The following is a 19,190-nucleotide window of genomic DNA, read 5'->3' as shown; positions in this document are numbered from 1 at the left end:
GGGAACTTTAGTGGAGTTCTAAGCAGGGCTGGAAATAAGCACAGGACACAACCCAATAAAATTTTGAAATGTTCCATAACGTTTTTAAAAAACTAAGGGGGTCACTGGACAGTTGACCAATAAATTTCTCCGAAGTTTTGAGAGCTTGACTATAAAGATGCGACTCTACTTTTGCGCACTCCAGTGGACAATGCCCTATAGTCAAAGGGGGATTCACTGGACATGTCCTATAAGAAATTTTTCTTATTTCCGGCCCTGGTTCTAAGGCCCGAATAAGAGGGACAAGTAACTAAGAGGGAAAGACATGGGGGTAAAACTTTGTCTTCCACCTCGATTTTTGGCGCCTGCGCTGTGTTAATTTTTGTATAATGAGAGTGCGCAGAAACGGAAATGCATAAAGCCCCTTGTATGTCACGAAACTGATTGTAGCATACCGCCTTGTATGTCACGATACTGAGGGTTGCATACCCCCTTTTTACGTCGAAATTTGTGGGGAACTCCCCTTTGCGAAACTTACCTATAGGAAGAGGCCATGGGGTGTGGTTTAAGACGGCTCCTCCCCTTTCCGCCAAAATGGCGGTGATTTTTACAGAATGGAAAGCTAGTTGGGGAATGTCGAATGCACCTGATTGGCTAAACAGACGTTTAGCATAGAATATTTTCATACCTTCACCCGCTCCTTATATAAGAACACTGCAAAACAATATATTATTCTGATGTTAATAAATATTTTCAAATTTAATTTAAATCTAAAAAAACACATAAAAGTCGTGTTAGTACAAAGAATGTTAAAGAGGCAAGAGACACTTTGGGAATTTCAATACATTTTCTGTGTCAAGATAAATTACGTTTGAATTTGTTGTTTACATATTTCAAAAACAGTAAAACCACTTAAATATAACAGAGTTTAAAATTAAGAGTATTGCTTTCAGAATAAGGCACGAATTGAAGGTTTACGAAGAAGTATTGTGGATTTACATGTCCGCACATTTCAGCGTAAAAATGTCAATTAAGAGTTGAAGTAATGTAACTTAACATTGATTTACAATGCAAACGCAATAGTTTAAAGGTATGGGAGATTATGAAAATGTGATTGTTTGTAATCGTTTAAATTAAAATTAAATATAATAACTTAAATGATTTCCAATGTACAAAGGTAAATTACTAATAGAAAACGCACTAACACTAAAACATAATACCGAAAAATTAATTTAACTACTTTAATTACTCTACTATAGATTCTTTAATATGTCTTGAACGTAATTTTTCAACGTATTATAAGCCTTATCAACATTATCGTTAACAATAACAAGATCAAAATTTCCCTTTTCCTCTCCGAAGCGTATTTCCTCTCGGGCACAAGCCAATCGAGATTGAATCGCTTCCTCCGAATCAGTATGTCTTTTGCGTAACCTATGCTCTAAAATGTCCAAGTTCGGTGGTCTTATAAATACGTAATAAGGGTTCAAGTGACTTTTTTTCACTTGTTTCACTCCTTCAATTTCAATATCGAGAATGCATAAACGACCCTCTTTTTCAACGTCAAATATGGCTTTTTTGCTCGTACCATAAGTATTTCCCGAATATTGAGCAGTTTCTATAAAATCGCCATTATTTATCTTGCTCGTCATAACATTTTTATCGACAAAGTAATAGTCTTTCCCGTTTATTTCACAGGGTCTTGGTTTCCTGGTCGTATGTGATACGCAAAAACCAACGGAATCACCAAATTCTTCTAATATCTTTCTCAACAAAGTGCTCTTACCACTACCCGATGGTCCGCAGATGACCAAAGGCCGTAAATTACAAGATGAAGACGACATATTGTAATTAAAACGATATAATAAATAAATATAATTTAAAAAGGCCGCGTGGTAAAAACGGCGTGCGGCACACGGCGCGTAATCTAACAACGTGCCATTCCTAGCAGACGACGTTTTTAGGAAACAAATGAAATTAGTTGAATCGTGGGGATTGAGGTTTTTTAAGACTATTTTGAATTTGAAAGTTGGCCTAAGATTAAAATTTTATTTAGCCTACTAATTACAACAATAATTATGATAATTTAGACACCAAAATTTTAAAAACATTTTATGGACCGATTTGTAAAGCAAATTCGTCTGAAAAGATATCTCCAAAGCAAATAAAGCCGTTTTTTATTATTAAGGTTACCTATCCTATTATAATTTAAACGGAGATAATTCATATTAACGGTAAATTTAAGTTAATTAAATTATAGCCAAGGCTTCACTAAAAAAAGTTATGGACGTTGCTCCTTGGAGGAATGAGGTACAATGGAGGCGTACCCCCCATCTACGGCAACGAAGTCCTCCCAGCATCCTTTGCGTTTTGATAGGGTCGTGTCAGCAGCCAAGTCGGTAGCCACGACCCTACATAACCGCAAGGTACTATGGGAGAACTCATTGCAGCAGATCAGGGCCGGAAAAAAGCACAGGACACTGGACATTGTCCAATAAAATTTTAAAATGTCCCATAAGTTTGTAAAAACTGAGGGGTCACTGGACAATTTGACCAATAAATTTTCCGAAGTTTTGATAGCTTGACTATGGAGATGCGATACTATTTTTGTGCACTACAGTGGACAGTGTCCTATAAATTTTCCAGTCAAACAGGGGGTCACTGGACACAAGTCCTATAAGAAATGTTTCTTATTTCCGGCCCTGCAGCAGATCGCCTATAGTGATTTTCACTCCATATCACCTCTTTCCTCCAAGGTATATCTGTAGTCTGCACGATGAGCATACTACTAACTTCATAAGTTCAACTAACCGTAAGATCAACTATTTGCAGGTAAAAGGCTTAGTAAGGGCCGGTGTCTGCAAATTCAAATTGCAGACATGAATGTTTCAGAAACATTATCGAACATTTTCTCTGCTGACATTAATGAAATTGAAGTTGAAACAATTAGGCCTAGCACTGAAGGCGATTCCGCGAAAGACATTGAAATTCCACTGTCCAATGAAGTTGTGCCAAAACCCAAAATAGTTCCAGTTAGAAAACCATTACCAGAAAACCCGTTAATCCAACTTACTAGGGATAAACTGAAAAGCCAAATTGCTACAAATAAAGAAACAGCAAAAAATACTCGAACGAAGTTAAGAGTAGCCAAACAACATGCTCTTAGGAAATTGAAAGGCTACCAAGCATTGAAAAATTATCACACTACAATGAAAATGAAAACAAAATTAGAAAGTCAGGGATATAAGGTCTTTGAAACCGATCCCAATAAACGAATTTTGAAAGTTATAAAAACTGACTTTGAAAATGATGAACCTCCGGATTTGAAATTGGACTTGTGATGCAGCTGTTTGAAATTGGACTTTTGATGCAACAGTTTGAAATTGGACTTTTGATGCAACCGTTTGAAATTGGACTTGTGATGCAACCGTTTGAGATTGGACTTGTGTGCAGCAATTTGAAATTGGACTATAGAGCTACTTCAGAGGGGGTAATGGCTACGTCACCAATGCTATTTGCCCATAGAGAAAACCCTCACAAAATGTCCGCCCTACACTCAAAGGCAGGCCCAATTTTCGTAGCAGACGAAATTTTTCCCCCACTGAAATAGCTCTATTGATGCAACAGTTTCAAATAGGACTTTTGACGCAACAGTTTTGAAATTGGACTTTTGATGCAACCGTTTGTAATTGGGCTTTTGCTGCAGCAGTTTGAAATTGGACTTGTGATGTAACCGTTTGAGATTGGACTTGTGTGCAGCAATTTGAAATTGGACTATTGATGCAACAGTTTCAAATAGGACTTTTGACGCAACAGTTTTGAAATAGGACTTTTGACGCAACAGTTTTGAAATTGGACTTGTGATGCAACAATTTGAAATACATTCATTACATTCTTTTTAAAGAAGTTTTTCGCGATAATTTATTGACCAAATAAATGTTACTTATATTTTACACCACATCTTCAGTATGGAAATTTCTTTTTTTTTTGTAACTTATGTAAAACTGCTCTGTAATAATATCTATATGTACATTAGTTAACAACTAAAAACCTTAGCTAAATTAAAACCCCCGAAGTCAATCAAATTTATCAAAAATGTTGAAAAAGCAAAACATTTTTTTGAATAAAATAAAGTTAAAAATTACAACAATTAAACTTCTTAAAACACATCCTAAAACTATAAATATATTAAATGGTTAACCATATTTAATTTACTACCTATCTTATCAGGAAAACATAGAAGTGACACTGGAGATTCTTGTAGTTTCACAATGAATGACGCATATAGAAGTGGGAGGGGCTTGATGTCACTATGGGCGGAGCTAACCGGAGTACCCGCCCAAAACGTGAAGTTTAATGCTTACACACTGGAGATTAATTCCATCCAGGTCACGGAGAATTTATATCTTCACTTCTTCATTGTGTTAGAAATTAACTTCACTATGTGGGCGGTACTATATAGTATTAATATAGTAGTGGGAGGAGTTTGATGTCACTATGGGTGGAGCTAACCGGAGTACCCGCCCAAAACGCGCAGTTTAATCCTACACTCTGGAGGTGAATTATAGATAACAGGGAATATTTATCTCCACTTCTTCATTGTGTTAGAAATTAACTTCACTATGTGGGCGGTACTATATAGTATTAATATAGAAGTGGGAGGAGCTTGATGTCACTATGGGCGGAGCTAACCGGAGTACCCGCCCAAAACGCGAAGTTTAATCTCTACACTCTGGAGATGAATTCTAGGTCACAGGGAATCTTTATCTCCACTTTTTCACTGTGTTAGAAATTAACTTCACTATGTGGGCGGTACTATATAGTATTAATATAGAAGTGGGAGGAGCTTGATGCCACTATGGGCGGAACTAACCGGAGTACCCGCCCCAAAACGCGCAGTTTAATCCGTACACTCTGGAGATGAATTATAGATCACAGGGAATATTTATCTCCACTTCTTCATTCATTGTGTTAGAAATTAGCTTCACTATGTGGGCGGTACTATATAGTAAACCAACGATGTTTGGGCCATGATGACGTCAATAAAGCTCCTCCCACATTTCAAAGTATCATCGCGGAGCAACAAGACTACCAAGTGTGGTACGTGCTTCTATATATTCCTGATAATGCATGGTTTTAGTTTTAAAAACTATGTTCAATTCATGTTTAAAACTGATTTACAGCAGGGTCTATTCTTATATAGCTGCCAGATTTTCAAAAATTGGCTCTTTTAAAGTATAGTTAATAATTAAATTAAACTTTACTAAATCTATGATTACTCTATTACCAATATTAGTTAATTTGTTACTGGGTTATTGTGTGTGAGGAAAAATTACGGTGGATTTCTGAAATAGGTTAATTACCTCCTTTTTTTTCTCTTAGTAGCTTAATTAATGCTGAAATAAACATTTATATTTAAGATTTACTTTATAAACTTGAATTAATTAATTAATTAATTAGTTAATTAGTATATATCACAAGGTAATTAGTTTGTTTTTCCTTGAAAGAAATATCTACATGTCTTGGAATTTGCCTTTTCGAATGTTTACTTATGAATAATTCTACAAAATGACATTGACGATATCTGGAAAGAATTGGTCTTATTCCTGATCAACGCCACCGAGGCGTAGCGGCGACTTTTGGAACTATAATAATACGGTAGCCAATTACAGGTGGCGCTGGAGTCGATGTACTCTGATGGAGATCTGTTATTTTCTATGTTTTGATTATTACCGCTTCAACTTCAAAAAACATGTTTTAACTAATTATTATTCACCTAATAATCTCCAAATAGACCAAAATCGAATGAAAACTTACTCCGAAAGTCTTATTTCATAATATTAGACAGAATAAGAAAGGTAAAATCAACTTTTAATACTTTTGAAACCATATCGCTTGTTAAGCCTTGGCTATTCACATGATTCAGAAAGATCAACAAAACATAGAAAATAACAGATCTCCATCAGAGTCCATCGACTCCACCGCCACCTGTAATTGGCTACCGTATTATTATAGTTCCAAAAGTCGCCGCTACGCCTCGGTGGCGTTGATCAGGAATAAGGTCAATTAACGACGCTAAAAGACTATCACGTGATAGTTTTCGGCCTACCTTTCTAATAATGTCAATGTTAATTAGTAGAATTTTCATAAATTTTCAGGTACCTTAATTAATTCAATGTTTAAAGGGGCACTAGATTTGAGTTGCCAAACGTACATGATGTACAAGATATTTCTTTCACTTCACCATTTGTGGCGTCGTGACGTGCGGGTCTATTCAAACAACTTCCGCCATCTAGTGTTACGTTAAACGATTAACCGTTAAAATCTCTAACAATAAAATACTAAAATTAATTTTAAAAATATCAGAATTAATCCATGATATCAGCTAAAAGTCATTCTTGATTAAACACCCAAGTAAGAACGTAATTTTGTGCTACACATGCTTTAGCGCATAGGTTAAAGGGACTGTAGCACAAAAGACATCGGAGGGGTGGGTAAAATTATTTGAAATACGTCACAGGCACCACGTGATGCCAGCGAAGTGGGACTGGACACCTAGCTAGTCCTGGTTTTTGCTAGATTTCAGTGTCAATAGGGACTTGGCAATTCGGGCTTAACTCCGCCCCCAGCGCCATTATGGTATGTTTTTTAACAGAATCAAAGCTATATAAGCCCCTCCTCCTGGTATGTTTTTTAACACTAGTGGAAGGTAGCCTGACGTTGCATGACGTAGTACTGCCAAGTCCCTATTCCCCAAAGTGGTAATTTTCCAAATAAAACGAACTAAGTTTCTTTGAACCACGCCTTTCCTAAGTCACGTGGTGTCTATGACGTATTTCAAATAATTTTTACCCACGCGCCATGCCTTCTATACAGTCCATTTAAGTCCGATAATTAAAATCTTTATGCTACAAACGTAAGTAGATTTTAAACAATATTCCCCATTTTTTCAGCAGAGGCACCGCGTAGTATATGATGTCACACTTACGCGGGTATGGCATTATACACTGGCGACCAATCAGAACCTTTCTAAAGCGAAATAAGTATATAATTATCGGCCTTAATTCCTAATCGTAACCACTGCTTTAAAGCATGTGTACCTATTAAACTTAAACGTAACGTCTTATTCATTTACACATTAAAAAACCTATAAGCTCCGTAGACAGCCATGCAAACCGCTAACATTTCGTATTCTAATGTTACACCTAAACGTTAACTTAAAAAAGTGTTTCTTTTATGAAATAAATCACAAAATATTGACAACAGCACTGGTAATTGGGTCTTAATAATATATAGTTTTGTGATAACAATTCTATATAAAAAACGACATTTAAGTAATAATTTTCGTTAGTTAAATCTCTTTTTCTTGCAATGTACGATATACGCTGTTTTTAAATAGTATTTAATTTTTAATTTATTAATACTCTTAATCGATTTTTTTTGTAATTGTATTCCAACTTTTATTAAATGCCATCCATCTTTATTTTTTTTTAAACAGCTATAAAACGTTTTCAGATATACGGAAAGATAAATAGTTTAGAAAGCAAAATTAGCCAAGTTGTACACGAGTTTCTTAAATCAAATTAAAGTAAAACTAATCAACTTTCCAGCAAATTAAGGCTGAATTGAGGACCTAAAGGGATGTATAATGCGATACGCAGGGGCGTTTCAAGAACTATAGTTTGTAGTAGTGTTACCATTTCCCGGAGTAGTGATTGGGCAATGCCATGCCACTACCTGTCGTCTGCTTAAACGTAATAAGCATGGAATTAAGGCTGAATTGAGGACTTAAAGGGATGTACAATGCAATACGCAGAGGCGTCGCGTTTCAAGAACTATAGTTTGTAGTAGTGTTACAATTTCCCGGAGTAGTGAGTGGGCAATGCCACGCCACTACCTGTCGTCTGCTTAAACGTAATAAGCATGAAACGACTCGGACGATAGATTCATCGAAAATGCCAGTGGCCATTCCCAATGAACTGAAAACGCTACAAAATACACGCATGCGCAGTTACGCTCTATTTGATGGAAGATAAGCTTGTTATAGGCCCCGTCCCTACATAACACATTGTACATAGGCGGGGCGAATTACACAGTTATTGTAACTATCACATTTCGTCAGGAACTCATCACCCATGAATAAAAGAAATGTCTACCGTACCATTGGGAAGACGTTTGAGAAGGAAAGGAAGGAGGAAACACGGTGAGAAATTTGGGGGCGTGAGTTTGGCACAGGCGATCTGCCAGCTTTAAGGAGCTAGTGTCTAGGGAGCCTAGTGCCATTCGCGCCAAAGTTGCACCGTAGAGATCCTGACACATTTTTATCCCCTTTCCCTTTAGGACAGTAAACTTTAATTAGATTGTAAAGAAAGCATCGGCAAGTGGGTTAACATTATTAGAAACGTGTCACAGGCACCACATGACGCCAAGATTCTTTATAAAGACTACACCTCGTCTTTGTTTTTTCGCGAGTTTGCAGTAGTTTTTGAAATAAAACGAACTAAGTTTCTTTGAACCGCGTCTTTGCTAATGTCACGTACGTGCCTATAACGTATTTAAAATAATTTTACCAGACCAGTACCGATGCCTTCTTTACAGACGAGGTTAAAAACTGCGCAGTGACTAATTAATTCCTTCTAACTAACGTTAGTAGTTACTGAATGCCAAGTACGCGATTATAAAACAGCGCCACCTGTTAAGGTATCCCTTCTGAGTGATAAACTCCTGATTTTACTTACTTTCAATAATATTAAACAGAAAGACGGTTAATTAAAAATTAAAATCCAAGGGAAAAAATTCATTTTCTGGACTAATAAAAAAATTACTATAAGTAATTTAAAAACAAAATTTTGTCCCAATAGACCTAAAAATAAAATAAACAAGCTGGCCTTATATATATACGCCCGTTAAGGGGCAGATTGAAAATGAAGCAAGCGCCATCTAGTGAACGGAAATACAAACTCAAAGGTGACATTTTTTCATTGGCTGAAAACATTCTGACACTAAAATTCTGCCTCTGCGCATTTCTAAGCGAACCAATAAGATCACCCCTCATTCGTGAAAGCCCGAAAGAAACTCGTAAGGCTGTTGTAAATTTTGAATGAATTTATTTTTAGGTGTATTCATTCAAAATTTACAACGGCCTTACGAGTTTCTAAACCGGGCTTTCACGAATGAGGGGTGATCTTATTGGTTCGCTTAGAAATGCGCAGAGGCAGAATTTTAGTGTCAGAATGTTTTCAGCCAATGAAAAAATGTCACCTTTGAGTTTGTATTTCTGTTCACTAGATGGCGCTTGCTTCATTTTCAATCTGCCCCTTAACGGGCGTATATATAAGGCCAGCTTGTTTATTTTATTTTTAGGTCTATTTATTTTTAGGTGTATTGAAATGAAGCGACTAGTATGCCACGTACGCAATAATAAAAGAGCGCCACCTGTTAATCATATTCCTTTCTGAGTGATGAACTTCTGATTTTACTTACTTTGCATAATATTGAACAGAAAGACGGTTAATTAAAAAAAAAATTAAAATCCAAGAGTAATAAAAAAATCACTATAAGTACCTAATTCAAAAATAAAATTTTGACCCAATTAAAATGAAATCAGTTTGTAAAGCTAGCAGAGTTGGGTGGGTTCATTTTATCACTTGTCAATAATAAAAAAAAAAAATAAAACTAAAAAATCTAAATATTACGCAATTTTAATCCAATTACTACTTACTACCAGTACCAGTAAGTAGTATATAACTATCGAATATCTTAGTGTTTGGGCGTATATTGCGTTCTAAACTATATTTCTTCCACGTTGATATTAAATTAGAACTCAATAATTAATTAATTAATAATTAAGCCTTTTAAAGCGAATAACTTTTTGAGAGAATTTGTAGACAATTAACGAGCACTCAATTAATTATTGTTAACTGTTTCACTTTTTTTTGTTTTTTTGTTTGTTTTACCTCTTTCGTTAAAAAGTTGTTCAGGTGGACAGGGAGGGAATGTATTAAAAAGGAATTATTCACCAAAGTCCTTTATTTTTAAGACAGAAGAATTACCGTACGCTCATCAAGACGAAAAGAAGAAATTGAGAGCCCGATTAACGTCATAATCAGCAGCCAAAGATACTTGCACGAGTTCCTCTCTAGGAACGGCTTCTCCGACTATATCTCGTAATTGGGCTACACAAGCTTCCAGCTGAGTTGAATCTTGTGTCAGAGGCAGATCTTCCAAGGAGCTCGAGTCCGACGCAACGTCGCCCTTATTGGGTAAAATAAACAAAATTGCTAGAATCGCGTGTAATATGTCCTAAACACTGTCAAAAGGTTACTCAAAGACACAAGAACTAACCTCTTTTCCCGAGACATTCATGGCCGAGGTGAGTTCTTCTATATCTAAGAGACTAGATGACATGGAACTGGGACTATCAGGACCCAGAAACGGAGGAAGGGAGCAGAACTCACTGCGCGCTGAACTTCTATAAGCAAAAATAAAATTAAAAGGAAAGGGCCACCTTAAAGTTTCAACTAGTTACACTAAAGCCAATAGTGTAGAAGCCACGTCAGTATTTATTACCTTAGCTCCGCCCAAGTTATCATGTCTTCAACTTCAGATTGCAAATCTTCGGGCAATTCGTAAAACACTTCGCTCCGTATTATTTCCTTATTCATTGCGATAAATTCTAAAGTTGCGTTCTTAAAAACGGAAAAATTCAATGGGAAAAATAAACATACTAACACTAATTGGTTTAAAATCACCACTGCGTAAGTTGCGCGCGCAGTTCTAGCCTGATCTGTTTTATTATGCTTAAGAGAAATATTGGCTTACCCTTAAATTCCTAGCATTAAACTGATCGGCAATGCTTAAAAGAAACAACGCAGTGTCATCGTCAATATGATTTTTAAGCGCATCTTCAGAAATAACTTTAAGGTTGTCAACTTCGTAGCGATCGCTAAGTTGCATTAGATCGGCTAACTGTTCCGTGCTTAGCTGACTAGAATCTAAATGTCCTCCGTAGAGGTATTCGAGAAAAATCCTAAATAAAGTTGGGGTTGTATCGTGAACCACTATCCTCCTACGCAAAAGAAATTATATTTAAAATTTCTATTAATTTAAGTAAGAGTTTGAGGTTGAAAGACAGTCGTAACTTGTCTATTGATTCTTTCATTCCACTTAATAGAGCTCTTCTAAACCAGTCGCATCTAGCTGCGATGACTACACAGTGAGCTCGAACAACGTAAGATTCAATTTCTTCCTCCACAGAAGGAACACCTTGCGTATGGTCGATTACAGTGTCGGCTTGAAACAAATATCGAATACGATTTAGCAACATTAACGTTGAGGATAAGCAGACACTGGGGCGGGTATTTGTGCCTATGGGCTTATAGTGAAAACGCGAACACTCATTATGTATTGAAAGCGTGTACACGCATTATTGTAGTCGAACGTATTGCAAGCGCGCATTTGTATTATTGTAGTCGTGCCTACTGAAAGCGTGCACCACGCATTATTGTATTAATTCGTACTGCAAGCGAGCATTTATATTACCACGTACGCGGTATTGCAGTTGTAACAATAGAAACGCGTATTCAAGGATTATTATAGTTGTACGTATTGTAGCGCCTACACGCATTATTAAAGTTGTACGTATTGAAGCGCGTACACGCATTATTAAAGTTGTACGTATTGAAGCGCCTACACGCATTATTAAAGTTGTACGTATTGAAGCGCCTACACGCATTATTATAGTTGTACGTATTGAAGCGCGTACACGCATTATTATAGTTGTACGTATTGAAGCGCCTACACGCATTATTAAAGTTGTACGTATTGAAGCGCGTACACGCATTATTATAGTTGTACGTATTGTAGCGTCTACACGCATTATTAAAGTTGTACGTATTGAAGCGCGTACACGCATTATTAAAGTTGTACGTATTGAAGCGCGTATACGCATTATTAAAGTTGTGAGTTTATACACGCATTATTATGGTTGTAGTATTGTTACATTTGTATGTATTGAAGCGCGTATACGCATTATTATAGTTGTAGGTATTGTTACATTTGTAAGTATCGAAGCTCGTATACGCATTATTATAGTTGTAGGTATTGTTACATTTGTATGTATTGAGGCGCGTATACGCAGTATTATAGTTGTACGCATTGAAGGACATAAGCATTATTATTATAGTTGTACGTATTTCAGCGCGTATGCGCATTATTATAGTTGTAGGTATTGTTACATTTGTATGTATCGAAGCGCGTATACGCATTATTATAGTTGTAGGTATTGTTACATTTGTAAGTATCGAAGCCCGTATACGCATTATTATAGTTGTATGTATTGTAACATTTGTATGTATTGAGGCGCGTATACGCAGTATTATAGTTGTACGCATTGAAGGACATAAGCATTATTATTATAGTTGTACGTATTTAAGCGCGTATGCTTTCTCTTGGTTGTACGTATTGAACTGCGCGTGTACATGCATTATTATAGCATGAGGACAAAAGCATGAGTCCAACCAGATTGGATTGAATCCAACATCAGAACTACAGGTGTATAAGGTGTTTCCGCGAGAGTAAAAAGGGAGAAGAAATAGGGGGCGAAAACCGGTTTTCAGGGGATGTCAACATGGCGTCCTAACGTGGCCAGAGCGGGCAGCCGGCAAGGGGAGAGGAAAGGGGGTAGGTAACTTGACGTCACGCGCAAAGACCCTATAGACTTATGACTAACCATCGCTTCCAATATGCGAGCGTTTATAGTATTCCAGCCTAAAATTTTCGTACATAATCACGCACGCGTTAAGTAAGACTAATGTTCGGACAAATACACGAGTGCCTAAGATATTTAATTACACCTAAAACTTACCATTGATGGTTCTAATTTCAAAGCTCACATCTGTTCCTTGTCCACTCCTGAGAAGTTGTACTGAATTTTTGGCTAAAGTACTATCTCGCGACAAAGGAGGCCGACAAAGAGATTCTATCATTGCTAACTAAAAAACAATTAGCAAAAACGTCACGTCAAATCTCGACGTTAAAAACCACCAACCAAAGCTGCCAATAATATTCTTACTGGAGGTGTTATATCTGATTTAACTGGTGATTTAAAAATATCATCAATATCTGGCAGTGTGGCAATTGCGCAACTTTCTTTATCTACGCCATTTGCCACCGATGATTTCCTGATTTGATTCGGGGATAAGGGAGGGGTTTTACCATTAACTGAACCAGTCGCGTCTGAACCGGGTGTTGAAAGGGGCGGGGGTGTAGGCGGTGGAGGAGGGGGATCCAAGAGACCGAGTTGAACTAAACTTTTAGTGAACTGTTCTCGATTCACAAATTCGCATATATTATTCATGATGTTCCTAAGAATGGAACGATGGTGCACCAGTTTACTCAATACCCAAGCCTAAAGACAAAATTACAAACAATCGACAAATAATTTAACGGAAAGTTGGTTTACGTGAAACTTCGATCAGCACTCACCACTTTGGAAGTGCAAAGTTTAAAAAGATATTTCCATTCTTTCCAACTTAATTTTTCATCAACCGCCGCTTTAAACTCCTCTATCCTTAGAATTAATAATGGAATCTATGCAAAGCGCATAGTACATTAATTAATTAATTGGAATAATTAACTAAGTGGAATTAATTTAATGGGGATCTCTAGTACTATTCTCTTTTTGTGTAAAGAAGGCATCGGCGGGTGGGTAAAAATTATTTGAAATACGTCAGAGGCACGTGACCAAGGAGAGGCGTGGTTCAAAGAAGCTTAGTTCGTTTTATTTCGAAAACCACCACTTCATGGAATTGGCGCTGCAATCTCGCGAAAAACAAGTACTAGATGTCCAGTTCCACTCCATGAGGAGTCTTTGTATCTTGGCATCACGTGATGTCTGTGACGTATTTCAAATAATTTTTACCCACCCGCCGATGCCTTCTTTGCAGTCCCTTTAACAGACATTCTGACAACTGCATGGTGTTGATCTTACCTCTTCAATCACCTCCTCGAAGTTCCTGGCCATATACCTTATTTTCTCATAAGACGTTTGGCGTTCAAATCTATCCCTAAGTGTAAACATAACCTGATTTGTACGTATCACTTACAAAATAGTCAATGTAGCCAATAGGAATCATTGTGTAGCCATTGCTTCAATGTAGTATGACACAATGTCACTTACTTTCTGTAGACTAATTGGGAGAATATATTAATAACATTTCCGTGAAAACTTCGTAACCTCATCATTTCCCTTATATGTAGTGCCTAAAACCACGACCAGCAAAATTTTAATGATCAAGTACTTAATTAATTCTAATTTTGACACTACACAAAACAGACGCACTTTTTTCAGCGACCTGCTTAACTGATCGGCAATATTGCCACGTTGCGAATGATCCAAAGAAGAGGAGGAACCAAAACTCTTCTCGGAACCAATACCAACATTGGAAAGATTTATAATTTGTTCCACCGCAACTTTCACTTCCATCGTAAATTGCGACATGGAACTGACTGTTGCTTCAAACTTAATTTAAAAAATTTCATTTATCAAAAACTGCAATTAATTTTTTTAATTAAAAATTCTTTACTTCGGGTTCAAGATACGAAGCAATTTCAAGCCATTCTCTGTCGGATAAGTTACTGAATGACTGTTTTATCACTTCAAGCAATTTGTGCAATTGGTTTAAAAAATGCGGTAATCTACAAACGGATACGTCAATCCATTATTACTCATTGCATCAGCAAATTTGCTTCAATTATACGCAAATTTACCTTGACTTACAATACTTCATAATTTCATGTCTTTCTTCTCGTGAAAGTTCATTCTTTTTCCGTGAAAAAATATCACACAACATGACTAGTTTGGTCCCAGCTAAATGTATTTCGAAAATGTCAGTTGTCGACTTTCAAAAACGAGCTGTTCAAAGGGTTCCTCAAGTTGCTTGCCGGAATTACCACCCTGGCGGATTATTTGCAAACTAAAAGGCAAATTGGGGGACCGCCCGGGATTACCACCCTGGCGGATTATTTGTAAACTAAAAGGCAAATTGGGGGACCGCCCGGGATTACCACCCTGGCGGATTATTTGCAAACCAAAAGGCAAATTGGGGGACCGCCCGGGATTACCACCCTGGCGGATTATTTGCAAACTAAAAGGCAAATTGGGGGACCGCCCGGGATTACCACCCTGGCGGATTATTTGCAAACTAAAAGGCAAATTTGGGGGACCGCCCGGGATTACCACCCTGGCGGATTATTTGCAAACTAAAAGGCAAATTGGGGGACCGCCCGGGATTACCACCCTGGCGGATTATTTGCAAACTAAAAGGCAAATTGGGGGACCGCCCGGGATTACCACCCTGGCGGATTATTTGTAAACTAAAAGGCAAATTGGGGGACCGCCCGGGATTACCACCCTGGCGGATTATTTGCAAACCAAAAGGCAAATTGGGGGACCGCCCGGGATTACCACCCTGGCGGATTATTTGCAAACTAAAAGGCAAATTGGGGGACCGCCCGGGATTACCACCCTGGCGGATTATTTGCAAACTAAAAGGCAAATTTGGGGGACCGCCCGGGATTACCACCCTGGCGGATTATTTGCAAACTAAAAGGCAAATTGGGGACCGCCCGGGATTACCACCCTGGAGGACTATTTGCAAACCAAAAGAGCGCAAACCACTTTCGGAACCCTTTAAAGTAAGAAAACTCACTAATGGCGCCTTCTCTCAAAGCTTGTTTTATAACATAACACAATTTAGCGGGATTAGTAGCTAAATTGTCTCCATCTCCGTTAGTCAAAGGTCCGTTATTTAACGGATTTGTTACACCAATCTCTTTGGCCTCGGGATTATCATCTTCTTCGCAAGCTTTGCCACTAAAGTAATCGATAATACGATTCCCCCTGTTGTGCATATCGGTAACCAGACCAATTATCACTGCCAAGAAAAAGTTTTAACGGCATTGTAACTTCGGTAGAATCGTTATACATCTTTGGGTCTTTTCGCCTACATTGTTTAAGGGCAGTGTTTTTAAGAAAGAACTCGCATAGTTCCGTAAACTTTTCAAAACCAGGAATATCTTTAGAAGTGAGTAGGCATTTGCGCGCCGTTTCTTCTTCTAAAGATTCGGGTAAGCATTCGCTGTACATGTAGTGAAGAAGGGTTTGTATAACGTCATCCGGAAGACCCTCCATCGGTGTTGGATTTTTGTTCCAATCAACTTCAGGGTTTCCAAAGTTTAAAATCACCTTGTGAGCTTTGAACTACAATGTTATAAAAATATGTCACCAAAACTCTTTTATATAGAATAAGTTATTAGAGAAATATATAAGAATGCCTTATCAAGATATTCCTAAATATATGAGCCAACTACTGATGGAGTTCCTAAAATCTGAAGCAATGATCATAGAATTCCGAAATATCCGAGCATGGATAATATAATTCATAAATATCCGAGCATGGATAATATAATTCATAAATATCCGAGCATGGATAATATAATTCATAAATATCCGAGCATGGATAATATAATTCATAAATATTCCGAGCATGGATAATATAATTCATAAATATTCCGAGCACTGATCAAGGCATTCAAAATATTCCGAGCACTGATCAAGGCATTCAAAATATTCCGAGCACTGATCAAGGCATTCAAAATATTCCGAGCACTGATCAAGGCATTCAAAATATTCCGAGCACTGATCAAGGCATTCAAAATATTCCGAGCACTGATCAAGGCATTCAAAATATTCCGAGCACTGATCAAGGCATTCAAAATATTCCGAGCACTGATCAAGGCATTCAAAATATTCCGAGCACTGATCAAAGTATTTCTAAATATTAGAAGCACTGATAAATTTATTTCTAAACAACCTGACCACTGATCAATGTATTTCTAAACAACCTGTCCACTGATCAATGTATTTCTAAATAACCCGAGCATTGATCATGATATTTCTAAATGTCCCGAGCAGTAATCAAGATATTTCTAAATTTCCCGCGCAGTGATCAAGGTATTTCTAGGTGTCCCGCGCAGTGATCAAGGTATTTCAAAACAACGTGAGCAGTGATCAATGTATTTCTAAATAACCCGAGCTGTGATCAATGTATTCCTAAACAACCCGAGATGTGATCAAGGCATTCCTAAACAACCCGAGTAATGAAGTTCTAAATGTCCAACCACAAATCTAAAGGAAGTATATACCTCTTTTCCATTTTCTGCAGTTACAGTAATATCTGAGAAATAACCTTCTTCTAAGGCACAGAGGAAAGAAAATGGATGATCATGTTTGGCTTCGTTGCTGGAAACCTTCAATACATAAAAAAGAAACACCCTAATCTATGCCTATTCAAAAATAACAAGCTTTTTTTAACACCTAACCGGTGCTGACCTTTTCACACTGTAAAACACACCACCCCTCATAAGTCAATTGCAGACAATCTTCTTTAGGCAAGTCTACTTTGAACTCAATGACGTGACCAGTTACGGTACCAAAAAATCTCAGAAAATTTGGATTACCAAGAAAAACCTTTTCAAATTTAAATATATACATTTTCCTTCGTTAGAATGTCTTCTAAAGATAATTCAATAATTTTCAATAACCTCGTATGTTTCACAGTTAAATATTGGCATAATTTCGGCATTTTCAGCCACTTTCCACGTGACATCTCCACTTTCATCAAGAGTAAATTCAGTTCTAAAATTTATTTATTTATTTTTTTAATGGGGAAGTTCAAAAAATGAATATAATACATTAATTAAAGTGATGTTACTAATTGTAATTCAACCTCAAATTGTAATAAATTTGAATTTATTAAATTAGAAAGCCAATAAAAACGCACCCTTCAATATCAGAAGCATCTGATCCTCGATCTGCTAAGGACATACATTTAACAATCTGTACAGGAAAAATAATTAATCATGTCTTAAAAAATCATTGAAAACGCAGTACAATGTACTTTCTCCGCTAATTGGATGGAATTCATGTAACATAACATGATAATAAATAAATAAATAAAAAGCCAATACAACATTTTTAATTTATTCAAAAACAGACAATATCTAAAGAATCCTAAATTAAACACAGATTAAAAGGGGATTACTGGTCAACTTTTGAAGTGGTTAGGGGTCAGTTTGCTGCTTATATGTCTATGACAAAATATTCTGAACACTGGGTTTAAAAACTATGATAACACGATCTTGAATTTTTACCAATGGATACAAAATTAAGCTATAATAATAATAAACTATGGTTTTCAAAGAAACCCCTGTTAGTTTCCCACCCAAATTATACTTTATAGCATTTTCCGAAACCCTCTATAGAGATCACGCTGAAATTTTAGCGTGACCTCACAAATCTCCACAGCAGGGTAGGGATAGAAGCAAATAATTTTTGAAATACCCCAAATAATAATCTTTGTGAAAGTGCAATTTTGGAGTACAGAAAATGAGAGCATTTGCATTAAATAAAAACTAAATATCTGCAGGAATAATCTCAAATTGCACTTGGGGTGTATTTTGGAAAACACTATCAGAAAAGGTGTTATTTAATGTTTGTTTACATCAGGAAAATCTCTAAAGCATAAATAAATTGGCTTAGTCCACCATAAAAATTTTATTTTGCCCTATAAAATACGCAATAACAGACCCTCATTTAAAAATATATGCAAATTTTCATCGGAATTGATTTTCTTCAATGATTTCATTAAAGCATTTAGGCCTAGGCTTTTAAATCACAACACTCAAAACTCAAATCTGACAGTTCTCTCGCCTAAATCGCGCTAAGCCTTGGTTATGAAAACAACACATCGATATTTGCAAATAATATTTTACGTGTATCTAGTTTATAAACAAAAAACAATAATAAAACAAACCATAATAATTAATCTGCATTCTAGTAAATTAATGCAATCATATTTAAACTAATTTTACACTTACTTTCCATGTCCCACTGTAAGCACTGCTGTCGTCCGCCATTTCTGTTATCTAGAAAATGTTTTGTTTGCGTATATTTAAGAATTTCTAGATGGCGCTTTCACTGATCAGTGATCATTGTTGATCACTTACGAAATTCAAAATTCAAATCGCAGATTCCCAGTGCATTGAATGCACCGAACCCGGCTTATATTTATTTATTAAGGGACACAATAAGCTGGTTAATTTAAAATATATTCTTCGAAAATTGCTCCATTCGAGAAAATGAAACTGAA

The 19,190-nt window shown here is 36.6% G+C and overlaps 2 protein-coding genes and 1 pseudogene across 4 annotated transcripts; 1 reads left to right on the top strand and 2 right to left on the bottom strand.

Annotated features, from left to right (window-relative positions):
- Window positions 1–708: 708 nt before the first annotated feature.
- Window positions 709–1,955, bottom strand: LOC149618633 (guanylate kinase pseudogene; annotated as a pseudogene).
- Window positions 1,956–1,994: 39 nt separating this feature from the next.
- Window positions 1,995–5,931, top strand: LOC149618632 (uncharacterized). Of its 3 annotated transcripts, none has more exons than XM_089855055.1 (2): window positions 1,995–2,167; window positions 2,812–5,931. In XM_089855055.1, the coding sequence occupies exon 2, from the start codon at window positions 2,859–2,861 to the stop codon at window positions 3,318–3,320; it is 462 nt and encodes a 153-aa protein (XP_089711181.1). In that variant the 5' UTR covers window positions 1,995–2,167; window positions 2,812–2,858; the 3' UTR covers window positions 3,321–5,931. The 3 variants fall into 3 exon arrangements, with proteins under 3 accessions (XP_089711181.1, XP_089711179.1, XP_089711180.1); XM_089855053.1 differs by having other exon boundaries at window positions 1,995–2,213; XM_089855054.1 differs by lacking the exon at window positions 1,995–2,167 and adding an exon at window positions 2,510–2,735.
- On the bottom strand, window positions 3,872–18,966 carry LOC149618631 (uncharacterized). Its single transcript, XM_089855052.1, has 20 exons — window positions 18,919–18,966; window positions 17,823–17,878; window positions 17,584–17,677; window positions 17,372–17,509; window positions 17,185–17,289; window positions 15,988–16,240; window positions 15,690–15,914; window positions 14,749–14,848; window positions 14,565–14,676; window positions 14,321–14,500; window positions 14,159–14,241; window positions 13,970–14,045; window positions 13,465–13,569; window positions 13,052–13,387; window positions 12,845–12,971; window positions 11,121–11,271; window positions 10,801–11,047; window positions 10,549–10,667; window positions 10,324–10,450; window positions 3,872–10,233 (listed from the first exon to the last, which is right to left on the bottom strand). Exons 1-20 carry the CDS (start codon window positions 18,955–18,957, stop codon window positions 10,042–10,044), a joined length of 2,865 nt encoding a protein of 954 aa, XP_089711178.1. The 5' UTR covers window positions 18,958–18,966; the 3' UTR covers window positions 3,872–10,041.
- Between the last annotated feature and the right edge of the window lie 224 nt (window positions 18,967–19,190).

This window comes from Phalangium opilio, unplaced genomic scaffold, assembly GCF_054372755.1.
Source record: "Phalangium opilio isolate 3A_F unplaced genomic scaffold, DU_Popi_V2 ptg000209l_1, whole genome shotgun sequence".
Lineage (NCBI taxonomy): Eukaryota > Metazoa > Arthropoda > Arachnida > Opiliones > Phalangiidae > Phalangium > Phalangium opilio.
This window is presented reverse-complemented; position numbering and strand designations above follow the sequence as displayed.

Excerpts from the sequence above, each read along its gene's own strand:
- LOC149618632 (XM_089855055.1), top strand. The coding sequence starts at position 2,859 with ATGAATGTTTCAGAAACATTATCGAACATTTTCTCTGCTGACATTAAT.
- LOC149618631 (XM_089855052.1), bottom strand. The coding sequence starts at position 18,957 with ATGGCGGACGACAGCAGTGCTTACAGTGGGACATGGAAA. Across the intron at positions 17,879-18,918 it reads CTTACAGTGGGACATGGAAA|ATTGTTAAATGTATGTCCTT; the intron begins GTAAGTGTAAAA and ends TTTCCTGTACAG. Across the intron at positions 13,570-13,969 it reads TCGAGGAGGTGATTGAAGAG|ATTCCATTATTAATTCTAAG; the intron begins GTAAGATCAACA and ends CGCTTTGCATAG.